The sequence below is a fragment of the Mytilus trossulus genome, chromosome 12 (assembly GCF_036588685.1).
Source record: "Mytilus trossulus isolate FHL-02 chromosome 12, PNRI_Mtr1.1.1.hap1, whole genome shotgun sequence".
NCBI classification, from domain to species: domain Eukaryota; kingdom Metazoa; phylum Mollusca; class Bivalvia; order Mytilida; family Mytilidae; genus Mytilus; species Mytilus trossulus.
Genome location: NC_086384.1, coordinates 421716 through 445392, shown reverse-complemented (window position 1 = coordinate 445392; position 23677 = coordinate 421716). Strand labels below are relative to the sequence as shown.

The 23677-nt window shown below is 31.1% G+C and overlaps 1 protein-coding gene across 7 annotated transcripts in view; it reads left to right on the top strand.

Moving 5' to 3' along the window:
* LOC134692133 (phenylalanine--tRNA ligase beta subunit-like) overlaps positions 1-23677 on the top strand; it is a 51699-nt gene that overhangs the window by 7665 nt on the left and 20357 nt on the right. The window contains exons 1-8 of one of the 7 annotated variants that reach the window (XM_063552561.1): positions 3240-3368; positions 8945-8968; positions 9649-9680; positions 10393-10460; positions 10895-10951; positions 12281-12347; positions 14587-14702; positions 20208-20358. In XM_063552561.1, coding sequence (XP_063408631.1) covers positions 3311-3368; positions 8945-8968; positions 9649-9680; positions 10393-10460; positions 10895-10951; positions 12281-12347; positions 14587-14702; positions 20208-20358 — 573 coding nt within the window. In that variant the 5' untranslated portion in view covers positions 3240-3310. Of the gene's footprint in view, positions 1-3239; positions 3369-8944; positions 8969-9368; positions 9393-9474; positions 9499-9624; positions 9681-10392; positions 10461-10894; positions 10952-12280; positions 12348-14586; positions 14703-20207; positions 20359-23677 lie in introns of those variants that run through there. The other 6 variants (XM_063552558.1, XM_063552560.1, XM_063552559.1 and 3 more) reach the window with 6 other exon arrangements.

Here is a 23677-nt window from a genome sequence, read left to right as displayed (position 1 = left end):
TGTTTACATCTTACAAATTTAGCCAATGAACACATCCATACTCCTATCGGACAAGTCAAACTGTAAATAAATATATATATATATATATGTAAGCCTCAAATCTATGTCCTTTCCCCAAATCTATGTCCTTTTTAATATTGCGTCATAGACGTTCCAAATCTATGTCCTGTATTGTCTCAAATCTATGTCCTGTAGTATCTCAAATCTATGTCCTTTATTTACTTAAATCTATGTCCATTTTTGGCTCCAATCTATGTCCTTTTATCGACATAAAACATAACAAAACTTTATCAAGTATATGACGTCATTGCAAAAAAGGAATGATGGCGGAGCAGGACACTATTCCAAATGAAGGATACACTATATCAAACAAGCGCAAAAAAGGTATTTCAAAGGATACAAATCCAGAATCGTTTTGGGCGGATATGCCGTACATTGTACAAATTGCAAAGGCCAAAGTAGAACATCAAAATTGGGGAGCAAAAAAATTGTTGACGAATTAAAAGTGCCGCTTTCGGACAGAATGGTAAAAAGGATTTGTCGCTTTACTTTTATGATCAAGAATCTAAATGTATTTACAAAAAATCTCAAGACTTAAATATAGCAATCATTAAAAATGTTAAGACAAAAAGCAATTAATTCACATGATTAACAAAAAACACATGAAAGACCATAGAAAATATGAGGCAATTTATGACTGTATAAGAAGTACAGTATTTCCTGTCGTTAGAAAAAGCATCAAGGTACTATTTAAATTAAACGTGAACTGCCAGTGCTGTAACAATGCAGTAGAAATTCCCCAAAACAACAGTTTTAAGGCGTGCAATTCCTGCAACTTATGCTGACAGTCGTTGGCAAAAAACTTAAAGAAAATGCCACCAGTCAGAGGTTACAACTACATTTGCAACATAGTAGATTGCTTTTCTCGCTTGTCATTTGGTGGCCCATTAAAAGAAAAATTTGCAAAACATGTAGCGGAACTAACTTTAAAATATGTATATCTGTATGGTCCGCCAAGAATATTACAGAGTAACAACGGCAAAGAATTTACAAATGTAAACTTGGCTGAAGTTGTTTCAATTTTTAAGACCAGGCAGATACAAATAGTAATTCTTTACTGTCTTTTTAGTAAAACAAATATGTGTAGTTTAATTCTTGAAGACGGCATACAATAATGAATAACACATGATTTTAACCACAAACATGGAGAAATTACTTTATAAAACAAAAATCATACAAGATCGTATTTAAAAAACAATATTTTTAATCAGGAACCTTCTTAGTCCCTGTTTAAATACTAGCGAAATAATCTAGCTAGATTTACTTGTACTTGAGCTCTTGTAAACACATGGAAAACACATACCAACAAATTAATATTGAACTATGGGAAATGACTTAATAAAAAAAACAACCTATAAGGCAGAAATTATTAGACGGGCATAAATTTACACATGCCGCTAAAAAAGAATTAAACATTACACAGTTTTAAAGCCTTTTCTTTTAAATCTGACATAGATTTGAGAAAAACGGCACAATTAAAAATCGGCCACAGATTTGAGGCCGAATTATTTTTTTAAGGACATAGATTTGTGGATGACGTCATGATTAAAAATCAGCCACAGATTTGAGGTCGAAAATTTTTTTATGGACATAGATTAGCGATTGACGTCACGATGGGGCATAGATTTGAGAAACGGACACAGATTTGAGGTCGTACATAGATCTGAGGTTTACATATATATTACCTTTTTGCACCTGGCCTAATCACTCTTTCCATATCAAAATCAGTTGAATTAAAAGATCTATCTAAAACAGTAGTTCAGCTCGAGCTCTCTTCTGCTCATTTCCACCTTATAAAAACTTAAGAACTATTTGAGAAAAGGAAAAAAATAAAGAAAGAAAATTACACTTTCATTAAAGGGAACTATATATAATATTTGTGAAAACAAAAAAGTGGGGTCTTTAATTATGATCTTGGCCCACCAGTGTTCTGAAGATAACAGACAAATGAGATTTTCATTGTCCATGAAATTACATTAACCCTTTCCTCAATAATGACGCTTTTTGATGCCACCCCCTTTACTCCATAATGACGCCTTTTGACACCTGTGTTACAGTAGTGCCTCAGTTGAAATGTCTCATGTACCTATATGAAAAATCTTTATCAGACCTAATAAAATTTGTATCTAATATAAAAAGGATATTCAAGAGAATATCTGACTGGAATTTCATAAATGAAATTTTTCTTTTTGCATAACATTGGTACTTTAAACCTTATGATTTTTTTTTATTGAAAAAATCCTATGCAAATCAGGTAATAATTTTTGGTGAAAAAAAATGTCAATGGAGGAAAGGGTTATGATTTGTCAAGAAATCTGCAAAGGGCATACAATCTAAAATTTTATTAAAGCAAGGAAATCCTAAGACATATATGTAAGAATTTAAGAAAAGAAGATCGAATAACTTTTTCACTTATATAAGTAAAAAATCTGAATGTCTAAGGGACATAACTAAGCCAAATTTATACCTATACATGTACAAGTAAATAAAATTCACTTGTAAAAAAGTATCCTACAAATTTACTTATATAAGTAAATAAATATTACTTCTTCAAGTAAATAAATATTACTTCTTCAAGTAAATAAATATTACTTCTTCAAGTAAATAAAAATTACTTGTACAAGTGACTGAATTATAATCTGTGTTTTGCTATTTTACCTATTTCAACGTTGTGAATTTCATTGAAAACCGCATGTGTGCCCTTAGTTTCTACTGTTTATTTTTTATATCACTCTTCTGTACTAAGAAAGGAAATGATCAGTCAGTAAAATCAAAGGAAGTACATCTAAAGGATATCTTTCCTTTTTGATATTTCCAAGAAACTTCATTCATATTAAGTTCCTATAAATATAAATAAAACATAAGATGAAATAATCGATTTTTGAAAATGTTCATAGTAAAACATCAGGCACTAGAAGCTTTCAAAAATATTATATAACATGAAATGTTCAATATGATTGACTTTAGCTCACAATAGACAATTGGTTTAGAATTTAAATGGGTGCATACATATGCATTTATAACATAGTCAAGTGTTTTTGGCTGGTTAAAATGGGTTTTTATAAAATCAATAATTATTAAGAAAAAGGCTAAATTTGGAAAACAAAAGTAGGCCTGATCTCATCATATTGCATCATTTATTTGTTTAGACATTTTTGAACCTATGTTACTCCTTATTCTAAGGACAAATCTATCTAGTTGGATTTTGTTGTCTTAAGTCTTTCTGTAAGGGGATATTGGTACATGAGCTATGCCGACCATAGAAGTTAAGAAGGATCTTCTCTTCAAGGCTTTGGGAAGGGAATATTGTGAGTAATTTATTAATTATTTTTACAACCATGGTAAATTTTTGTACATGTAAACTGATGATCATGATGATAAGAATATTGTAATAGTAAATTTATTCAATAAAATAATAACTGACTGCATGTAAACTGGCTTAAATCTGTAATTTTGTTTCCATTTTGTGGAATGATTTTAAAAAATCAAATTTGTTTTTGATTGAAGTAAATTTTTAAATTTATATAAAGCAGAGAATTATAAACAATGAATGTTGAAATTTTGCAAATCTAATCTAAATGAAAATATTTGACTAAGAAAGGGTGCAAGTTGTAAAATGTGTCCACTAAAGTTAAGTATGTTGCAGTGTTTGGTCACATGATAATTTTTCACCCTCGGCTGTTAGATATTTTTATTTAAAAATTTTGCCTGTTTAATATCAGGTAAATGCTGCATACAATAAATATACTGTTGCTAAGACTTATTAAAAGAACAAACATGTAACCGCAGCACTCCCATATTATGTGAAGTAAAAGAATCAGTGTATGGTCACAATATACAAAACTGTAAAGGTTGTTGGCTGGAACTTTATAATATCTATTGGTCCCAGTTGTGTTTAAACAAATTAAGACCTAGTACTGGTCTATTGGATATGGTTTTTTTAATTGTTCAACTTTATTCAATTTTTATACGACGACCAAAAGATTTTTGGGATTGTAAAATGGTATGATGTCCTCTGCATCGTCCAAAGACTCATTTGGTGTCCAGACAATAACTTTAGTTTAAGTGAATGGATCTCTATGAAATTTAATAAAAAGGTTCAATACCACAATTTAAGAGAAAGGTTTGGATTGAATTTGGGGATGATGATCCCCTCTGTTTTGGAATTAAGGGCCCAAAACAAGCATTTTTCTACTTTCAGGATATTAACGTGTGTATAAGTATTTCAATTGCTTTGAAATTGTACCACAATGTTGAATATCACAAACGGTTTGGATTCATTTTGGGGGTTATGGTGCCAACATTTTAAGAATCCAAAGGGGCCAAAAACTAGCATTTTTGTAGTTTCTGGACAATAACTTGTGTGTGAGTGTATGGATCTCTCTTAAATTGTACCACATAGTTCCATATTACAAAAGGAAGACTGGGGTTGAGTTTGGGGGTAATTGCCCAATTCATGTGGGAATTAAGGGCATAAAACAAGCATTTTTTTTAGTTTCCAGTCAATAACTTGTGTTTAAGAATATGGATCTCTCTGAAATTGTACTACAACGTTCCATGCTACAAAGGAATGGTTGGGTTCGAGTGTGGGGGTAATTGCTCCAAGGGGGAATTCAAAATGTTTTGGGGGTTCAAATTTTTTTTTCAAAATTTTCAAGAAGAAACTTTAATTGCACAGTATTTTGCATTAGATTTGTAAGAACTTGACATTTATTTTGGTTCAGAAACCTATACTATGTCAAAAATTTGATCACAATCCAAACTCAGACAGATGCTTGAATATTGTGTCCAAATTTACCACAACTGTTCAACGTTCAACCTCTGCGGTCGTATCAGGCTGAGCTCAGCGGAGAATTTGATGCATTTCTGTGTTATAATCATTTTTAACTAAAAAGATTTTTTTTTTAAATTAACTGTTACAATAATGCAGATTTGTTTTCTTATATTAGTGACCTTTCAAGAAGTTAGACAATCAAAATCTATCTACAATATTGATACACTTTTTCAATAATTTCCTCAATAATGTACATATTCATGATAAGGGAGCTACCATTTGATTTTTATGGGGGGGCTAGGATGAAAAATTGTGTCCTGCCTTTTTTTTTATTTGTAATTTCTGTCCTGCCTTTTTATTTTTCAGTCTATTCGGTCCTGCCTTTTTTTTTCTTAGCTTATCCTGACTTTTTTACAACAATTGTCATCCTGCCTTTTTTTTTCCCAAGTTACTCATCCTGCCTTTTTTTTTTACTCAAAATCCTGTCCTGCCTTTTTTTTTCAAATTTCATCCTAGCCCCCCCATAAAAATCAAATGGTAGCTCCCTAAAGTGCATAAAATATGTAGATGTAGAAAAAATTGCAAAATTTTAAAAATAGCCTTTTTATTTAAATCTAACATTTGTATGTAGACAAAGAAATTGTTATTCAATTGGTTTAAAAAAACACTGAGTAATGATTTTAAAATATTTTTGGTTCTTTGAAATCATAATTTCTTATAGATAGAAATAAGTTTAGTTCCTGGAATTGTTATGACATGATGGTAAAAATAGAACTGTACATAAAAATGAAAGTAGGACTTGTCACTCCAATAGACCACTTTAAAGTGAAAGTGGAAGTGGTTTACATTGTAACAACTATTTACAGGAAATTTAAAGTGGGTTATTATTCAATTGAGAAAATCTTTAAATGATTTCAAGATTTGAAAATAGTTAAATGTGAATAAATATAAAAAAGAAAATGTGGTATGATTGCCAATGAGACAACTCTACACAAGAGACCAAATGACACAGAAAATAACAGCTAATTTTAGGTCACTGTACAGCTTTCAACAATAAGCAAAGCAGAAAAGTTAAACTAATTGAACAAAATTGTTTTTTAATATTTTTAAGTGTGAAATGATGTCTTGATGTAAACTAAAATAACATTTTAAATAAATAGACAAGAAACGTTAAAGTTATATTACAGAAAATGTTCTAGTTTGTGTTCCTTAACAACAGAAGATTGATTAATTGTTGGTTGCTTAACATCGAATGGCTAACATTTTATGAATGTTCAGGACAAGAACAAATTAAAATTAATTGTAAATAGGTACAGTCTTTTAGTTATGGACTCTGCTCATTGTTGAAGGCTGTATGCAGACCTTCATTTATTTCTGTGTAATTTGGTCTTTTGTGAAGAGTTGTCTCATTGGCAATCATACCACATCTTCTTTTTTAAATTCACAATTAACCACAGAATCATCTGGATAGGCCAAAAGAATCTAACTAAGATTTTCATAAATTTAGCTCTTGGCATGTAGATTTAAAAGTTTACCTTGAAGACTGTAGGTAGATCTTGTAATAGAATAAACAATTGGAAATTGGAAATGCTTGATAGCTGCTGAAGTTATTTGGGAGTTTATTCTCTCCAATTTTCATGATTTGCTTAACCTATTTTTCTTATGGTAAAAAGATACAAGATGTGGTATCAGTGCTGATGAGACTACTCTCCATCCAAGTCACAATTTGTAAAAGTAAAAAAAAATGACATGTGTAAAACCATTCAGACAGGAAAACCAATGGTCTCATCTTTATGAACCATGATCAACAAATGACAACTACTGAATATTCAATTATGTTCTCTTTGTGTTTATAATAAAAGTCAGTGTGTCGATAATTTAGTCTTTTGCTTACAAATAAATGTTCAAGTATTACGTCATATGTACTGTTTGGTATCAAACTTTAAAATCATATAAGAAGTATTAAATAGCATATCTCTGTTGCCATGTGTTTACAGATTTGTACACCATTTTCACCTTTGAAATTCTTCAATGATTTAATGATAAGCCAATGGAGATGTTGCAATATTGTTTCATTATGTTTGGGTAAGATTAGCTATCAAATAAGAACATTTTTGGTATCACTATTTTGTATCATTATACCGGTCTACTTTAAAGCTAGTGTACGTGTAAAAGAGAAATTTCACTTCATAACAGACAACAACCATATATTTTTTGTTGAACATTTGCATGCATATTAAACATGTTTAAATGTCTTGATAGACAATATTAAACATGTTTAAATGTCTTGATAGACATCATCTCTTGTATCCAAGCTTATCCTGATCATGTTATTCATTTATCAGTAGAACTTAACATTCTATTTAGTTTAAACATATGTATTTAAAGAAGAGTAAGAAACAAGGTTTTTGTAACTTATATTAATCCCTTTCCACATTGGGGGTTGCATACGTCATGTACGTAGAGGAATTAGCCTTCTCTAAGGAGTAGGTCCAGTAAGACACCTTTTTGGCCTAAAAATAGAGCAGTTTTACAAAATTGTTAAAATGTTTACTTTTAGTTGTAATTGGAAAGTAGAATGCTTTTGATACTTAAATATTGGCTGTTTTTGACAATACAATGCACATATATCAGGTACTAGCATCATTAAGTGATGCTAAATTATTGAAATCTTCACAATTTTAGCATTTTAGTAAAATTTTAGAAGCTTTCTGTCTTTTATAATAGTGGTCGCATTAATTTGTGTTCATTCTTAATATTGAAATGTGAGTTGTATTTGATGATAATACATCTATAATACTAAAATTACAAGGTCCAATTTGTCAGACGTCATCACGTAAAAACGACGAATCAAAGAATTCAACTGTATATATAACTAATATAGTACAAAAGTGTAGATTAAAAATTACACCACTCCAGGCCCTTTTGTTTTCCACGTAATCAATATTGCCAATAATAAAGAAGTTCCGGGTCGAGTCCGATACCGATACCAATAGCATATTCACCTGTTACCTATTACCTTATCTGTACGTTCCGCATCTGACAGGCGCACCACCAAACGGTGTATTTAGGATAAATATGCTATATACATGGGTAATAAATTATCACAGGTTGACACTACTAAATTGTCAAATTGTTACCTATTGTAGTATTTTAATCAGTAAGACTTTATAAGATAACACTACGAATACTAAAAATAAGGCGTATAGGTACAGTTTTTAATTTGTTAGCGGGCATGACGTCATGAAAACAGCGAATCAAAGAATTCAACTTTATTTATAACTAATATAGGACAATGCTGTTGATTAAAAAAAAACTCCATCCCAGGACCTTTTGTTTTCCAAATAATTAATATTACAAATAATTGATAAGTTCCAGTTAGACGGGTTCAAACAGAAAGATTTGAAAGCAGAGAAAACTCACTGTGATAATTATCTTAAAATCGGCGGCATGACTTTATCAGATGACAATACTAATACAAAAATAAGTCTTGCGCATAGTTATATACTTTAATTCAGTTACAGACCCGCGATATCACGGGTGTGTTCTAGTAACATATATAAAGGTTGAAGATGAACACGGATGTGGCCACTTTAATTTTTTGACAAAAACCATCTGAAAAGTGACATTGTTTTGGCATATTTGGTAAATTTTTCATATTTAAGCTTAAATTGGAGCGTTTGTCATGACTAAATCAGTTTAAATCTTTAACAAAAACTAATTGAATCAACTGAAAAAGACACTTAAGTGTTTAAAAAGTGTCCAAAATCTTTCGTTAGATGAACCTGAAATTTGAGGCCAAAATCCGCCCTTACTGGACCTACTCCTTTGAAATCTACAAGGGTGTCTTTTACATGAGAGAGATATTGCTCCCACTTGACAGAGGTCAGCCATTTATGGCCCCCTCCGACGGATTATCATGATTTCTTTTGAAAGGACACAATCTTTATTGTATTCATGATATTGGAACTCTTATCATAACTCCTCCTTTGATACTTGTAGCAGTATTTGGACCTTCTTTCAACCAATTTTTGAGTTTCTTATTTTTATTTTTCAGCATTTGAAGAATTTGATGAGTTAGGTTTTGAGTTTGTTATTTTTATTTTTCAGCATTTGAAGAGTTTGATGAGTTAGGTTTTGAGTTTGTTATTTTTATTTTTCAGCATTTGAAGAATTTGATGAGTTAGGTTTTGAGTTTGTTATTTTTATTTTTCAGCATTTGAAGAATTTGATGAGTTAGGTTTTGAGTTTGTTATTTTTATTTTTCAGCATTTGAAGAATTTGATGAGTTAGGTTTTGAGTTTGTTATTTTTATTTTTCAGCATTTGAAGAATTTGATGAGTTAGGTTTTGAGTTTGTTATTTTTATTTTTCAGCATTTGAAGAATTTGATGAGTTAGGTTTTGAGTTTGTTATTTTTATTTTTCAGCATTTGAAGAATTTGATGAGTTAGGTTTTGAGTTTGTTATTTTTATTTTTCAGCATTTGAAGAATTTGATGAGTTAGGTTTTGAGTTTGTTATTTTTATTTTTCAGCATTTGAAGAGTTTGATGAGTTAGGTTTTGACTTTGTTATTTATATTTTTCAGCATTTGAAGAATTTGATGAGTTAGGTTTTGACTTTGTTATTTATATTTTTCAGCATTTGAAGAGTTTGATGAGTTAGGTTTTGAGTTTGTTATTTATATTTTTCAGCATTTGATGAGTTAGGTTTTGACTTTGTTATTTTTATTTTTCAGCATTTGAAGAGTTTGATGAGTTAGGTTTTGACTTTGTTATTTATATTTTTTAGCATTTGAAGAATTTGATGAGTTAGGTTTTGAGTTCGGGTTAGAAGCAGAAGAACCAGTGAGTATACATTTAAGAATGTTCATGGCAAATTAACATAAAGTCAAAGTTCGCCTCAGTGATGTCACAAACCTGAGACATGGCAAATTAACATAAAGTCAAAAGTTCACATTCAGTGATAAACCTGAGACATGGCAAATTAACATAAAGTCAAAGTTCACATTCAGTGATAAACCTGAGACATGGCAAATTAACATAAAGTCAAAGTTCACATCAGTGATGTCACAAACCTGAGACATGGCAAATTAATATAATGTCAAAGTTCACATTCAGTGATAAACCTGAGACATGGCAAATTAACATAAAGTCAAAGTTCACATTCAGTGATAAACCTGAGACATGGCAAATTAACATAAAGTCAAAGTTCACAGTGATGTCATAAACCTGAGACATGTTTATAACTTGCTTTTACCAAAGTTAAATCTTCAGTTACATTCATTATTATTTTTTTTATTCCACAAATTCTAGCAATGCAGTATTTGGAGTTCTTAAATTTTTGTTTGTAATTACAGCACTTTGCCCACAGGCACTTGTTTCTATTTGTTTGAAGACCCACTATCAATATATATTCAAATATAAATATATGTTGATAGTGGGTCTTCCAATGGATAGAAACAAGTGTCTGTGACTTTGCCATATTTTTGGTGTTGTCCTTACAGCATTGTTTATCATATAGTATTTGATATAAGTGAATTGTTGTTCTGTTTCACAGGAGGAAGAAGAAATTTTACAGAATCCAGATCTTGCTAATGTCTGGAAAATTGAAATTCCTGCTAACAGGTAAAACTGACAAACACTTTAAATCTTTTATATTCTGTCTGAAACTTATTCATTATTTATGACCTATGAATTAACCATGTTAACCCACAACTCAGCCTTCAACAAAATCTAAGTCTGTGTAAAGTTGTCATCAATGAAACAGCAACATGTGAACTAGTACTAAACAATTAGATCTAGAATAAGAAATTTACAAATTATAGAACAATAGGGTAAAAAATAATCAACTATTTTCAAGTTCAAAGCTATTTTGCAGCACATTAGAAATCATTTAGAATGATTTGCTTGTACTTATTTGTATGGTTATCATTTACATAGTTTTATTATAAACTACACCATAATTACTATAATTTAAGTAATTATGCTGTAGATTCAGATTTTCCATTAAGAAATGGAGAAGTAAGAAGTTTTAAGTCAATCATAATACTACTTTTCAGATATGACTTGCTGTGTATTGAAGGAATGTCAAGAGCTTTGTTGGTCTTCCTGGAAAAGTAAGTTAGAAGTTAAACTTAAAATTAAAAGTTCAAGCTAAAATATAAACATAAGTTGATGCCACCATTATCATATCCATTTTACTTGTTAGGTTTACACTAAATTTTGTTCTTATATCCCCATGGGAACATTTGGTGGTTTAATTGTCTTCAACCATGTTGATTTTAACGTTTTGTAAGGTGAAGAATCAAAGTTTCTGTGCTGATAACCATGTTTGTTTGTAGTTTTGGTTTTTGTCATACTATGTAAGCCATCAGAAACAAAGGGTAAATAACAGCATTAAAGCAATTGAAGAATTTTGGCAAAAAAACTACATATAACAAAAATAAAAAATGCAACTTGCATCCTTATTATGAAAAGCATAAAGAAGGCTTTAAGGCCTAAAAAATATAATATTGTGTTTCCGATCACCCCCTTGAAATTTTTAAGGGACGGTAGGTAGGGATTTTTTTTTTTTTTTTTTTTTTTTTTCTCTCAATATTATGCTTGTCTCGGTTTTGTTTAAAGGCATGGGCACTTTGTTCATTGCTTAAAACCATTTGACAATTTTCAAGATTATTGTGTGAGATTTTATCAGCAATATCCATTCATTTTCTTTTGTATTTATATATTATATGATAACTTGTATAGTTTACCCCCTTTTAAAATACCCCTGGAAAAAAAAACTAAGTCCAAAGTTAACCTAAAAAAAATTTGGGCAGCTCTCCCCCATGGAAATAAGCTTTTTAAACCCAATTCCCCAATTTCAGGACTTTACTTCACTGTCAAACTGCATATCAAAGGCAATTCATTACATATCTACTGTTAAAATAATTATAAACTGTGAAGTATTGTTTAAAAGATTATTTTAATCAAAGCATAGCAATGTACAGTGTACATATTATGTCATAGAAACAAATCTATTTTTAGAACAGTTTATTTTCGTATCCCAGGTAAAGGAAAGTCGGAATGCAAATAAACTATAACAAAATGTGTTTATAATCTTTATTAAAAGAAACAAAATAAAATAACACATGACACTAGACAAATAATTTTATTAGAATAAATCAACATTCAGTATGTTGTATGTGGATTACAGATGTTAATTTTTTTCTTTTGGGGCGATAAAAAGATTGAGGGACTTAGAATTTTTTATTTTCTTTCAGAAAAAACGGTCGGTAGGTATAAAAAAATAAATTTTCCACACATCAGTTTTAAAAACTTTTGAGTCGGGGGTCTGAAGGACGGTCGGTCGTGTGACCGGAAACACAACATTTTTTTTTAGGCCTAAATAGGGATCTTAAAATCAATATTTCAAAATCTTATTAACACATTTATATTTTTTACAGGAAACAGTGTCCAAGATATAAAACTGTAAAACCACAAAAATTACAGCAGATGAAAATTCTACCAGCTGTAAGTATTTTGATGCCATAAAAATGTTTTCTGCTGTTGCTTTTGTTGTAAATATAAATGCTACATTACAGAAGGCACATACTATGTCTGGTCATCAGAATTATAATGACAACAGGAGAAAAAGCAAGTTTCCCTCTCATCTTTAACAGGATGTTGAGTCCTGTCAGCCTGTCTAATCCATACAAAAGTTACTAATCATTAAATCTTCCGTATTTACATGGAACAGATTAACTTCATACAAAACTATTTTTACACCTCTTATTTTTCTGTTTGTTTTATTTGGTTTCTCCATTGCAAAACATGAATTTTTAAACATGTTATCATTGGAAATTTTGCTTAAGGTGGTACCTAACACTACAGGGAGATAACTCTGTAAAGTCAGCTAAAAGTTTTGATTAAGTTTTAAAAGGAACGTTTTATTAGAGGTGTAAAAATAGTTTTGTATGAAGTTAATCTGTTCCATGTAAATACGGAAGATTTAATGATGAGTAACTACTCAATGATCAAAATTGGTGTTTATCAAACTGCTATATAACCAGTGTAATTTTTCTGACAAAACGGTTTGTTCTAAATTTTTGAAAGTTGACAAAATTTTATGAAAATTAAACGAGCCAAATTAATTTTAGTGAAAATGTTGGGTAACACCCAGGCCTGGGGTAATGGTAATTTGTAATTGTAATGCATTGTAATATTACTTTTTTTGGATGTAATGCAAAGTAATTTGTAATGCACATTTTCTGCATTACAATTACATGTAATGTAATGATTACTTTAGTTAAAAATTGATGTAATGCCTCCATTACAGTACATTACTTTTCATTACAAATTGGTAAAATATATAAAATTGATGAATATTGTATAATAAAAATAAAATATTAACAAAAACAAAAGAAAGTATGGAATAACATTTTTGTCACAGTTAATTACTGTATTAAATAAATTACATCAATCTTTAAAACACACATTAAGGTAAGAAATATAAAATGGTAAAAAATATCAAGTCTTTGATCTTGGTTTCTGATATTTGTTTAATATGATATGGGAATATTTTGGTGTTAGGTGGTCTTTGAAAAATCTTATAAAAAAAATAATCAAACAAAACTATACAGATCAATGAAAAAAATATGAAGATGAAAATTTCATAATTCTATACACACCTTACATGTATTTCAATGAAATATTGAATATATCAAACAACATTTTTAAACCAAACTGTGGTTTGGGTCCTGTCTGTGTTGTTATTTCACCTAATTTATATCACAATGTTTTTATTGCAATCAAATCTTCTCAACATATGTTTGTCCTCACAGAACCCTTAGGCATTTCACAAGATAATCCTTTAATGACACATTTATTATATCCCTTGAAATCCTTAATGATGTCTTAATGATTAAGTGATCAATGTTAGAAACAAAATTATATGATAATTTATTTATTTGTTACCACCACCTAAGAAACTTAAAAGTGACTTTGTCAGTTTCATGCCCCCTACTACTCAATCAAAGGGTATAGACACAGGTAAGGTGCAGTACATGATGTTGACATCTACTTGTCTGAGCCATGTGAAGAAATTTCAATCAATGCACTGTAATAATGGAAGTCAAATTCAGTGTGCCTTTCTCCTTCAGTTAATACAGCTATGAAGTAATTAGCCATTTCCCACACATAAGCTCCTGTAGAAAGGCTTTTAAGTATTGCCGGAAAGGTGTACAGAACTGATTGCTGTTCTCTTAATGGCATCACATTTAAACCACTTATGATGATAAAGTGCAATGGACATATTCATGAACCAGTATTTGAAGTCTATGCCCCTAACACTGTATACATATGTACATATACCTCTGTTTTTGAAATGCTTTTCTTTTTGTTTTTATATTGAAAAAGTAATGTGTAATTTAATGCATTACACAGGCAAAGTAATTGTAATGTAATGCATTACATGTGAGAAAAAATGTAATTGTAATTGTAATTGTAATGGAAGAATCACAAAGTAATTGTAATGTAATGCATTACATTGCAATGTAATGGCCCCAGGACTGGTAACACCTTAAAGGAACATAACTGTACTGTTTTAATCCAAACCATCTATAATTTTACTACTTTTATATAGATGGACAGATTGTTTACATGTATGTTTTTTTGTATTTTGTCAGACCCAGCAAGTCAGACCATATTGAGTTGAAGCCATTTTGATATAAGTAGATTGTTTACATCTGTATTTTTTTTTTACTTTGTTCAGACCCAGCAAATCAGACCATTTGGAGTGGCAGCAGTTCTTAGGAACATTAAGTTTACTCCAGACAGTTATAAGAGTTTCATTGAACTACAAGATAAGTTACATCACAATCTGTGTAGGTTAGTTATCATTAATCCAATCTTATTATCTCCCTTGTTTCAATCTCATTATCTCCCTTGTTTCAGTCTATTTATCTCCCTTTTTTATAAAAGTTTCATTGAACTACAAGATAAGTTACATCACAATCTGTGTAGGTTAGTAACCATTATTTCAATCTCATTATCTCCCTTGTTTCAGTCTATTTATCTCCCTTTTTTTATAAAAGTTTCATTGAACTACAAGATAAGTTACATCACAATCTGTGTAGGTAAGTAATCATTGGTTCAGTCTTATTATCTCCCTTGTTTTAGTCTATTTATCTCCCTTTATTATAAAAGTTTCATTGAACTACAGGATAAGTTACATCACAATTAGTCTCGATAACCCAGATGCATATTTAAATATAGCGTCTGGGGTGATTAACCAGACTGGTCAGATATTTATAGGGGGCGTATCAAATAATTAAATATAGAACATATCTATATATAGCACTTCCGTTATCCCCATTATATTTCAAAATAACAACAGTAAACAGTGTAAAGTTACATGTATATCATTATATGTGACTATTAAAACTGACATTCTTGTAGCTGATACTTTGTTGCCCAACTTGCAGATGGGCAATTTTAAAAGAACGATCAAAAGCTGTAATTAGCGGTGATGTTTTTGTCTGAATTTTGTACACATTAATTTAAAAAAAATAAATTAAAGAAAGACATGATTTTTTTTCGTGGGAAAAATTTGGTTGATTATAGAAGGAAACACTGTAGCATGACTGTATAGTGCCCTCCTTATGACAAGTTCTGGATCCGCCACTGGTTGTGTATAGAGGATACCACGCTTAGAGAGGGATCCGTAGGTGGACCGTTGTACTTAAAGCTGCAATACAATATACCTCAAGTTTCTGGCGAGTTATGATTTCTCGAACATGTATCCCGAACGGGCTATAATTTATTTATAATTATTGTTATTTTTTTTCGTCCTGAACATTACCATTATTTACCACATAACCAAGCAACCCAAAATTCAATCTACTTTCATATTATAACACACCACGTTTAATATTCTCTTATCTTCATACTATAAACTACCATTTTTCTCTGTTTTCATACCACTATATATATTCTCTATTCTTTATATTGTATCACATCGTCCTGAACATGCATGAAATATTTTCCACTTGACCTTAAGCAACCAACAGTCGGTATATTGTAGCCACATTAGTTTGTATTCCTTATTCTAATTTTAATCCATTTTCTTAGTTTTGTCTCATTCTTATTTCTGTAAATTCTTGTTATAATTTATGCTTTCCTTTTTATAATAATCTTTCAGATATCTGACGCACTTACCTTACTCGAAAAGCACACATCAAGTAACGCTTATGGAAAGAAAAACAACAAAAATGATTACAATGGTGAAAACCTTGCTCAACTTATCACTGGCAGATCAGTGAGATCAAACAATGAGTCAACTCAATGTTTATTTACACAATTAACTGATCTTAAAATTGCTAACTATAGAATAGTCTGAATGTTTCACCAATAATCTAAATCGCCTTATCCTTTTATGAAGAAATCATTTGAGGACCAACCGTCACACAATACCACTTTACATTTGGGGACCAACCTTCACACAATACCACTTTGCCAGTCTCCGTGTCTATTAAGAAATACAGAAGTTTACTAGTCATTCATGAAACCCAATACTCTTTGAATGCATTATTGAATCAATCACATGGAAAAGATGGAATGGGATTTATCCCATACTGCATGATACACATTTTGCACATAACATTTGTGTCCCGAAATCATCATTGGTTTGTCTATAAAATAAAGTAAATGTTAAATTCATATTAATTTTTGGTCACAAGCATAGAATATATATGAAAAACAAAATGTTTGGAAAAAAACATTATACAATGTATATAGAAATATACATTTAAAAATGTCTTGGTGCAAGCGGAATCCCGCTACGGGATGCGATATTATCTCGCTGTGGTGATGACACGACCCATTGGTGGCATTGGGTTGTTTCCTGCTCTTTTGTCGGGTTGCTGTCTCTTTGACACATTCACTGTTTGCATTCTCTATCAAAATCATGCATGAATTTTTATCATTGTTAAAGGCCATACAGTTGCCTATACATGCTCTCATCCACCTCATTGGAACTTGTGGTGGATAGTTGTCTCATTGGTATTCATACCGCATGTTCTTACATGTATAATGTTGACCTTTTGGTACCTTTATGCTCAACTTTTGTTTAAGTCAACAGTTTATACTCTTAATCATGTTGATGTCTACTTTTCGTAATATATGTTATTGGGTTCACCGGTTGCTGTCTCATTGACACCTCCTTTCATTGATGCTGCATCTATTGTTTTACTGTCTATTGTTTTGCATAAAATCCAATTTTCAGTGTATTCCTCATGCCATGGTTTGGTTTCAAATTTTAGATAGCCAATTGGTAAATAATATTTACTAAATATTCACTGACAACATTTGTATTCTTTTATGGACTTTTTTTTAGTGTGATAAAAATGCCTCTTAAAAGTGCAAAAAAGTATTTTTCTTTATTTAGGTGACCAGTCCAGACTTTGTTTACTAACAGTATATTTAAATTACTTTTCATAACAACGTGTCCCACTTCTTATATGTTTGTATAAGCTAAATGTATTTGTTTTAAACTGAAATCGAGCATACATCATTTTGACCGTTTGGTGTATGTACAAAATCAGTGGCATCTTCTAGATATACTTTGTTTGTTTTTCTTCTGCGTATGGTTTTGGATTGCGTTCCCTCCTTCAAATGTGTACAACATTGCGCATCTCTCCTCTCCCCTCCCCCCTTTTTTTTTTACACATATCAAGATGCAAACTCCCTTTAATATACACTACAGATAAATACAACAAACTTATCTTGGATGAAGTTCATATTTCGGCGTCATATCACTTTTCCATCAAGTATTTTTAAAGGTACAACCCCCAAATGTATTTATAGCGTACACACGACTGTTTGAGTGGTCCCAGTCAATACAAAAATTGCCATTTATTGTATAATTATTAACTTGCTTGCGAAGCACGGACATGCATGAAAGAATATAACTACTCGATGTTTCAGGTTGCATAAAAAATTATGTAACAGTTTGTGTTGTTATATCATCTTACCAAGGTTTGATGTGCTGTTATTTTCCTTGCTGTCTGGTGTTTTCCACGACTTGTATGTCATCACAAAAAAAATATAAATAGCTTTAAACAACAATCGGTACACTCGGGCTTTTCAATAGTATTATCGTAAGATAATTTCTTCCGAAGTCAATAACCAACTTCTTGGTTATTCGTCTTGGACATTATCTTTAAAAACAAGCTAAAAAAGCCGATACTATTCCGAATGTCATAAATTACCATTTTTATATCACTTGTCATCCAGACGCTCTACCTTGAAAAATAAAGCGGCTGGATGATCGAGACTACATCACAATCTGTGTAGGTTAGTAATCATTGTTTCAATCTTATCATCTCCCTTGTTTTCATCTTATTATCTCCCTTGTTTCAGTCTATTTATCTCCCTTTTTTATAAAAGTTTCATTGAACTACATGATAAGTTACATCACAATTTGTAGGTTAGGCCACACCAATTTAATTTCTTGTTCTACGGATTTTTGGGTTCCAAAAATTGGGGCAAGCGAGCGATTTGAAATTTTAATAAAAAAATATTTAATTTGCAAATTTTTGAGGCGAAGCTTAAAAAGTAAAGGCGAGCGATTATAAAATTTTTTTGTAAACATAAAATAGTAGGTTTTGACTATATTAAAACTTGATTTATCACTTGTACCTTAAAATTGACATTTCTTTAATTTATGAAGTATTTTTTCCCTGTTCAACAAGAAATAATTGAATAATTAAATCTGGTTTATGTATGTGTGACTGACAATGAGACAATTCTCCATCCAAGTCTTAATCAGGTTCAGAACAACCCCTTAATGTTATGAATATCCCTTTTATGAGGGGTCAAAATATTAAAGTTATTATAATATTTTTTTTGTAAAAACACTTTACAAAAGGGATTATATTTTCCCAAAGAACTATAATATTTGGTATTAAATGGTCAAAACATGTCCAAGAATTTTGTAATATTCCTGGACTGTAACCATGTTAACACACATTTACTTTAAGTTTAATATTATTCAAAATAAGTGGACCCATCCATCTTTTAGAAAAGTTGTTAAAAATATAATGTATTTCTCCTCTTTTTGAGTAAAAAATTCTAAGTTGTCAAAGGTTTTGTAAAGTAGCACTGTACAAAATCCTTAGTATTTCTATTTTCTTTTCTACAACAGACTGAACAGTTAGCTTGGTAAAATGACCCCTTCAAGGCCCTTGTCTGAGGATGGGTTGGTCCCAACCTGATAATAACAAACATAGGTCAAAGTAAGGTCTTTTACAAGGTGCTTTGATCAAGACCAACTAGCAAGCTATAAGGGACCACAACTTAGTATTGTACACAATTCGAACAGGAAAACACAGGCACAGACAAGTGCCTGTGCAGGAAAACCAACGATCTAAATTATATTTCCAAGTGGGAAAATACCAATGAACCACATCAACAAACGATAACTGCTGAACGACAGGTCTCTGAATCAACCAGGACAGGTGCACAAACCTGCAGCGTGTATGACCGTCACCATACATTATAATTGCAGTTAAAGGCAAATCCTTCAGAAGTTATTTGTACTTTATTTTAACAACGAACATTTTTTATAGGGAATATAAGTTAGGGGGAAAGAAACCAACGTTTGTTCTATACTGGTATTTCTATTTATATCGGAGCACTCCCGCTTGGAATAAATTGGTTTCATGCTGAAACAAATATTCTCGCAGATATTTACAGTGTTGTGGGTGCTGATAGGTTTTAAATCTTTATATAAAGGCTAGACTGTGATTTTTAAAACAAATGTTGAGATCTTTATATAATATTTACAAAAAAACGGTGCGGGAAATGAACAGGATTTCATTTCAGGATGCGGGAAGCAGGAATATAATAAAAATAAAAAAAGTCTGTTTTGAAAAAAATAGGTGCGGGCGGGTCCGTCGAACAAGGAATCAAATTGGTGTGGCCTTAGTAATCATTGTTTGAATCTTATTATCTCCCTTGTTTCAGTCTATTTATCTCCCTTTATTATAAAATTTCATTCAAAATTGTATCAAGAAATTAGACTTTGAAGTGGTCAAAACTAAAGATCAATGTATAGCATTCTACAGTTCAGTTAATGTAAACAAAACTTGAAAATTACAGATAAATTCTGGAACCTTTCCATATGATGAAGTCATGAATTTGATAGAAAGAAAAAGCCTTAAATAGTTATCGATTTTAGTTAGAAATTGGTATTGGTATTTTTGTCATTTTTTTTTAATGATTAATTATTTCTAACTATAGCTCTTTAAATAATAGTTACATAAATGGGGGAAAATATATATTTAAAAATGAGAATGCAGAAGAAAAACTTTTTTATATGTATACAATTTTCAGGAGAAGGACATTGGTTGCTATAGGAACACATGACCTCGACACAATTCAAGGACCTTTTATCTATGATGCCAAGCCACCAAAAGATATCAAATTCAAACCCCTGAGTCAAGCCAAAGAATTCACTGCTCCAGAAATGATGGAAATGTATTCTGTAAGTCATTGTAAATTCATGCAAATTATACAGGTTATGAACTTTGACATCCAAATTGTAGAGAGACAACTGTGATATGAGTTTTGATTGACGGATAACAAACTTCAAATATTCTATGTTTCATAGTTGTGTAAGGATTGAACTAAGTGTAACAGCATGGAAATTGAAACCCTATTATAAACAACATAAAATACCAGTATAGTAAATCTTTTCATACTAATTGCACAGTTCTATTTTTAGATACTTAGGGACTGTCATTGAGATGTTTTTTGTTGAATTGTAATTAACTAGCATTATTCAAAACACACATTTTCCCCCTTCAATCAATATACTGTAGTCCTTCTGTCTGTTCATTCAGTAAATATATCCTGCTTAAAGTTGAACTTGTACGCCTTAAGCAATTTACCTCAAAACTTGATCATATTATTTAGATTAATATTACTAGGAGTCCATTGTCTAGAAAGAAATAATACTTATGGACAATATATCAGGTTAGGTTTATTATACCCCCGCTTTAAAAAAGGGGGGTATACTGTTTTACCTCTGTCTGTCCTTCCGTCAGTCCGTCCGTTCCATGAATATTTTTCGTTGCTTTTTTCTCAGGAACTACAATACAAGGATTTCTGAAATTTGGTTTCAGGATTTATCTAAATTAGCTATACCGTGTGATGCGTTTTCAGATTGATCACTCGACAACTTCCTGTTTACTGAACACTTGCATATTTTTACACTATTTATATTATCCACTTGCTCACTGGGGTAAAGCTGATGACCGTAAATGCATTCAGGGTCATCCCAAGATGTCGGATGAAAAATTAGGTCAGTATTTGTATTGTCTGTTATGGTGTTTCTACATCATTTTCTTTACAAAGCATACATTGGTACGATGTAAATTCATAAAAGATTCACACGGAAGTCACAAATCTCTACCGAGGAACGTGTATAGAACGGGAAATTGGATTTGAAAAATTCGCTAAGATGACCGTAAATCATTTTTAAAATATTTTCAAGATGACCGTAACACATAATAAGGATGACCGTGATTGGTAAAATGATGACCGTAATTTCGAAAGGATGACCGTAAGGCCACACCAATTTGATTCCTTGTTCGACGGACCCGCCCGCACCTATTTTTTTTAAAACAGATTTTTTTAAATTTTTATTATATTCCCGCATCCCGCATCCGGAAATGAAATCATGTCCATTTCCCGCACCGTTTTGTTTGTAAATATTATATAAAGATCTCAACATTTGTTTTTTAAAATCACAGTCTAGCCTTTATACACATGTATAACGATTTTAAACCTATAAGCACCCCACAACACTGTAAATATCTGCGATAATATTTGTTTCAGCATGAATCAAAGCGTGAGTGCTCCGATATAAATAGAAATATCAGTACAGAACAAAACGTTGGTTTCTTTCCCCCTAACTTATATTCTCTATAAAAAAAAGTTCGTTGTTAAAATAAAGTACAAAGAACTTCTGAAGGATTTGCCTTCAACTGCAATTATAATGTATGGTGACGGTCATACCCGCTGCAGGTTTGTGCACCTGTCCTGGTTGATTCAGAGACCTGTCGTTCAGCAGTTATCGTTTGTTGATGTGGTTCATTGGTATTTCCCCGTTTGGAAATATAATTTAGATCGTTGGTTTTCCTGTTTGAATTGTGTACAATACTTAGTTGTGGTCCCTTATAGCTTGCTAGTTGGTCTTGATCAAAGCACTGTGTAAAAGGCCGTACTTTGACCTATGTTTGTTATTATCAGGTTGGGACCATCCCTCCCTCAGACAAGGGCCTTGAAGGGTCATTTTACCATGTTTACTGTTCAGTCTGTGCAAGTGTTGTAGAAAAGAAAATAGAAATACTAAGGATTTGTACAAAACTTCTATACAAAACCTTTGACAACTTAGAAATTTTTACTCAAAAAGAGGAGAAATACATTATATTTTAAACAACTTTTCTAAAAGAGGGATGGGTCCACTTATTTTGAATAATATTAAACTGTTAAATTAATTGTGTTAACATGGTTAAAGTCCAGGAATATAACAAAATTCTTGGACATTTTTTGACCATTTAAACCCAAATATTATGGTTCTTTGGGAAAATAAAAGCCCTTTTGTACTTTAAGTGTTTTTACAAAAAAAATGTATAACTTTAATATTTTGACCCCTCATAAAAGGGATATTCATAACATTAAGGGGTTGTTCTGAACCTGATTATGACTTGGATGGAGAATTGTCTCATTGTCAGTCACACATACATAGACCAGATTTTATTTGTCAATTATTTTTGTTGAACAGTGAAAAAATACTTCATAAATTAAAGAAATGTCAAGGTACAAGTGATAAATCAAGTTTTAATATAGTCAAAACCTACTATTTTATGTTTACAAAAAAAAAATATAATCGCTCGCCTTTACTTTTTAAGCTTCGCCTCAAAAATTTGCAAATTAAATATTTTTTTATTAAAATTTTCAAATCGCTCGCTCGCCCCAATTTTTGGAGTCCAAAAATCCGTAGAACAAGCAATTAAATTGGTGTGGCCTAATTTATAAAGGATGACCGTAACTTTTATGGTATAACCGTCATTTCTAAGAAATATCCGTATTTGTATTACCTTTTGGTATCAAATAATTAATCGTGTTGGTGTAAGATGTATTTATAAGACAACATTATCATAAAGGTAGACAAAAATAAGATGTGCTTCAAATACATGGTTCGTCACGTGTAGCATCCAACTAAAAGCCAAAGGATTTTTTTATTTCTCAGATTCCTGTTAATTTTATATAATAAATACAGCTTTTTAAAAATGCCAAAAAAGGCAATGGATGTACAGCCATTTATATTATATCGTTTCAACTACCATTGCAGATGTTGGTTTTTATACGACAGCAAATTTTGAAAAAATTTTCGTCGTATATTGCTATCACGTTGGCGTCGTCGTCGTCGTCGTCGTCCGAATACTTTTAGTTTTCGCACTCTAACTTTAGTAAAAGTGAATATAAATCTATAAAATTTTATCACAAGGTTTATGACCACAAAAGGAAGGTTGGTATTGATTTTGGGAGTTTTGGTCCCAACATTTTAGGAATTAATGGCCAAAAAGGGCCCAAATAAGCATTTTCTTGGTTTTCGCACTATAACTTTAGTATAAGTTAATAGAAATCTATGAAATTTTGACACAAGGTTTATGACCACAAAAGAAAGGTTGGGATTGATTTTGGGAGTTTTGGTTTCAACAGTGTAGGAATTAGGGGCCACAAAAGGGCCCAAATAAGCATTATTCTTGGTTTTCGCACAATAACTTTAGTTTAAG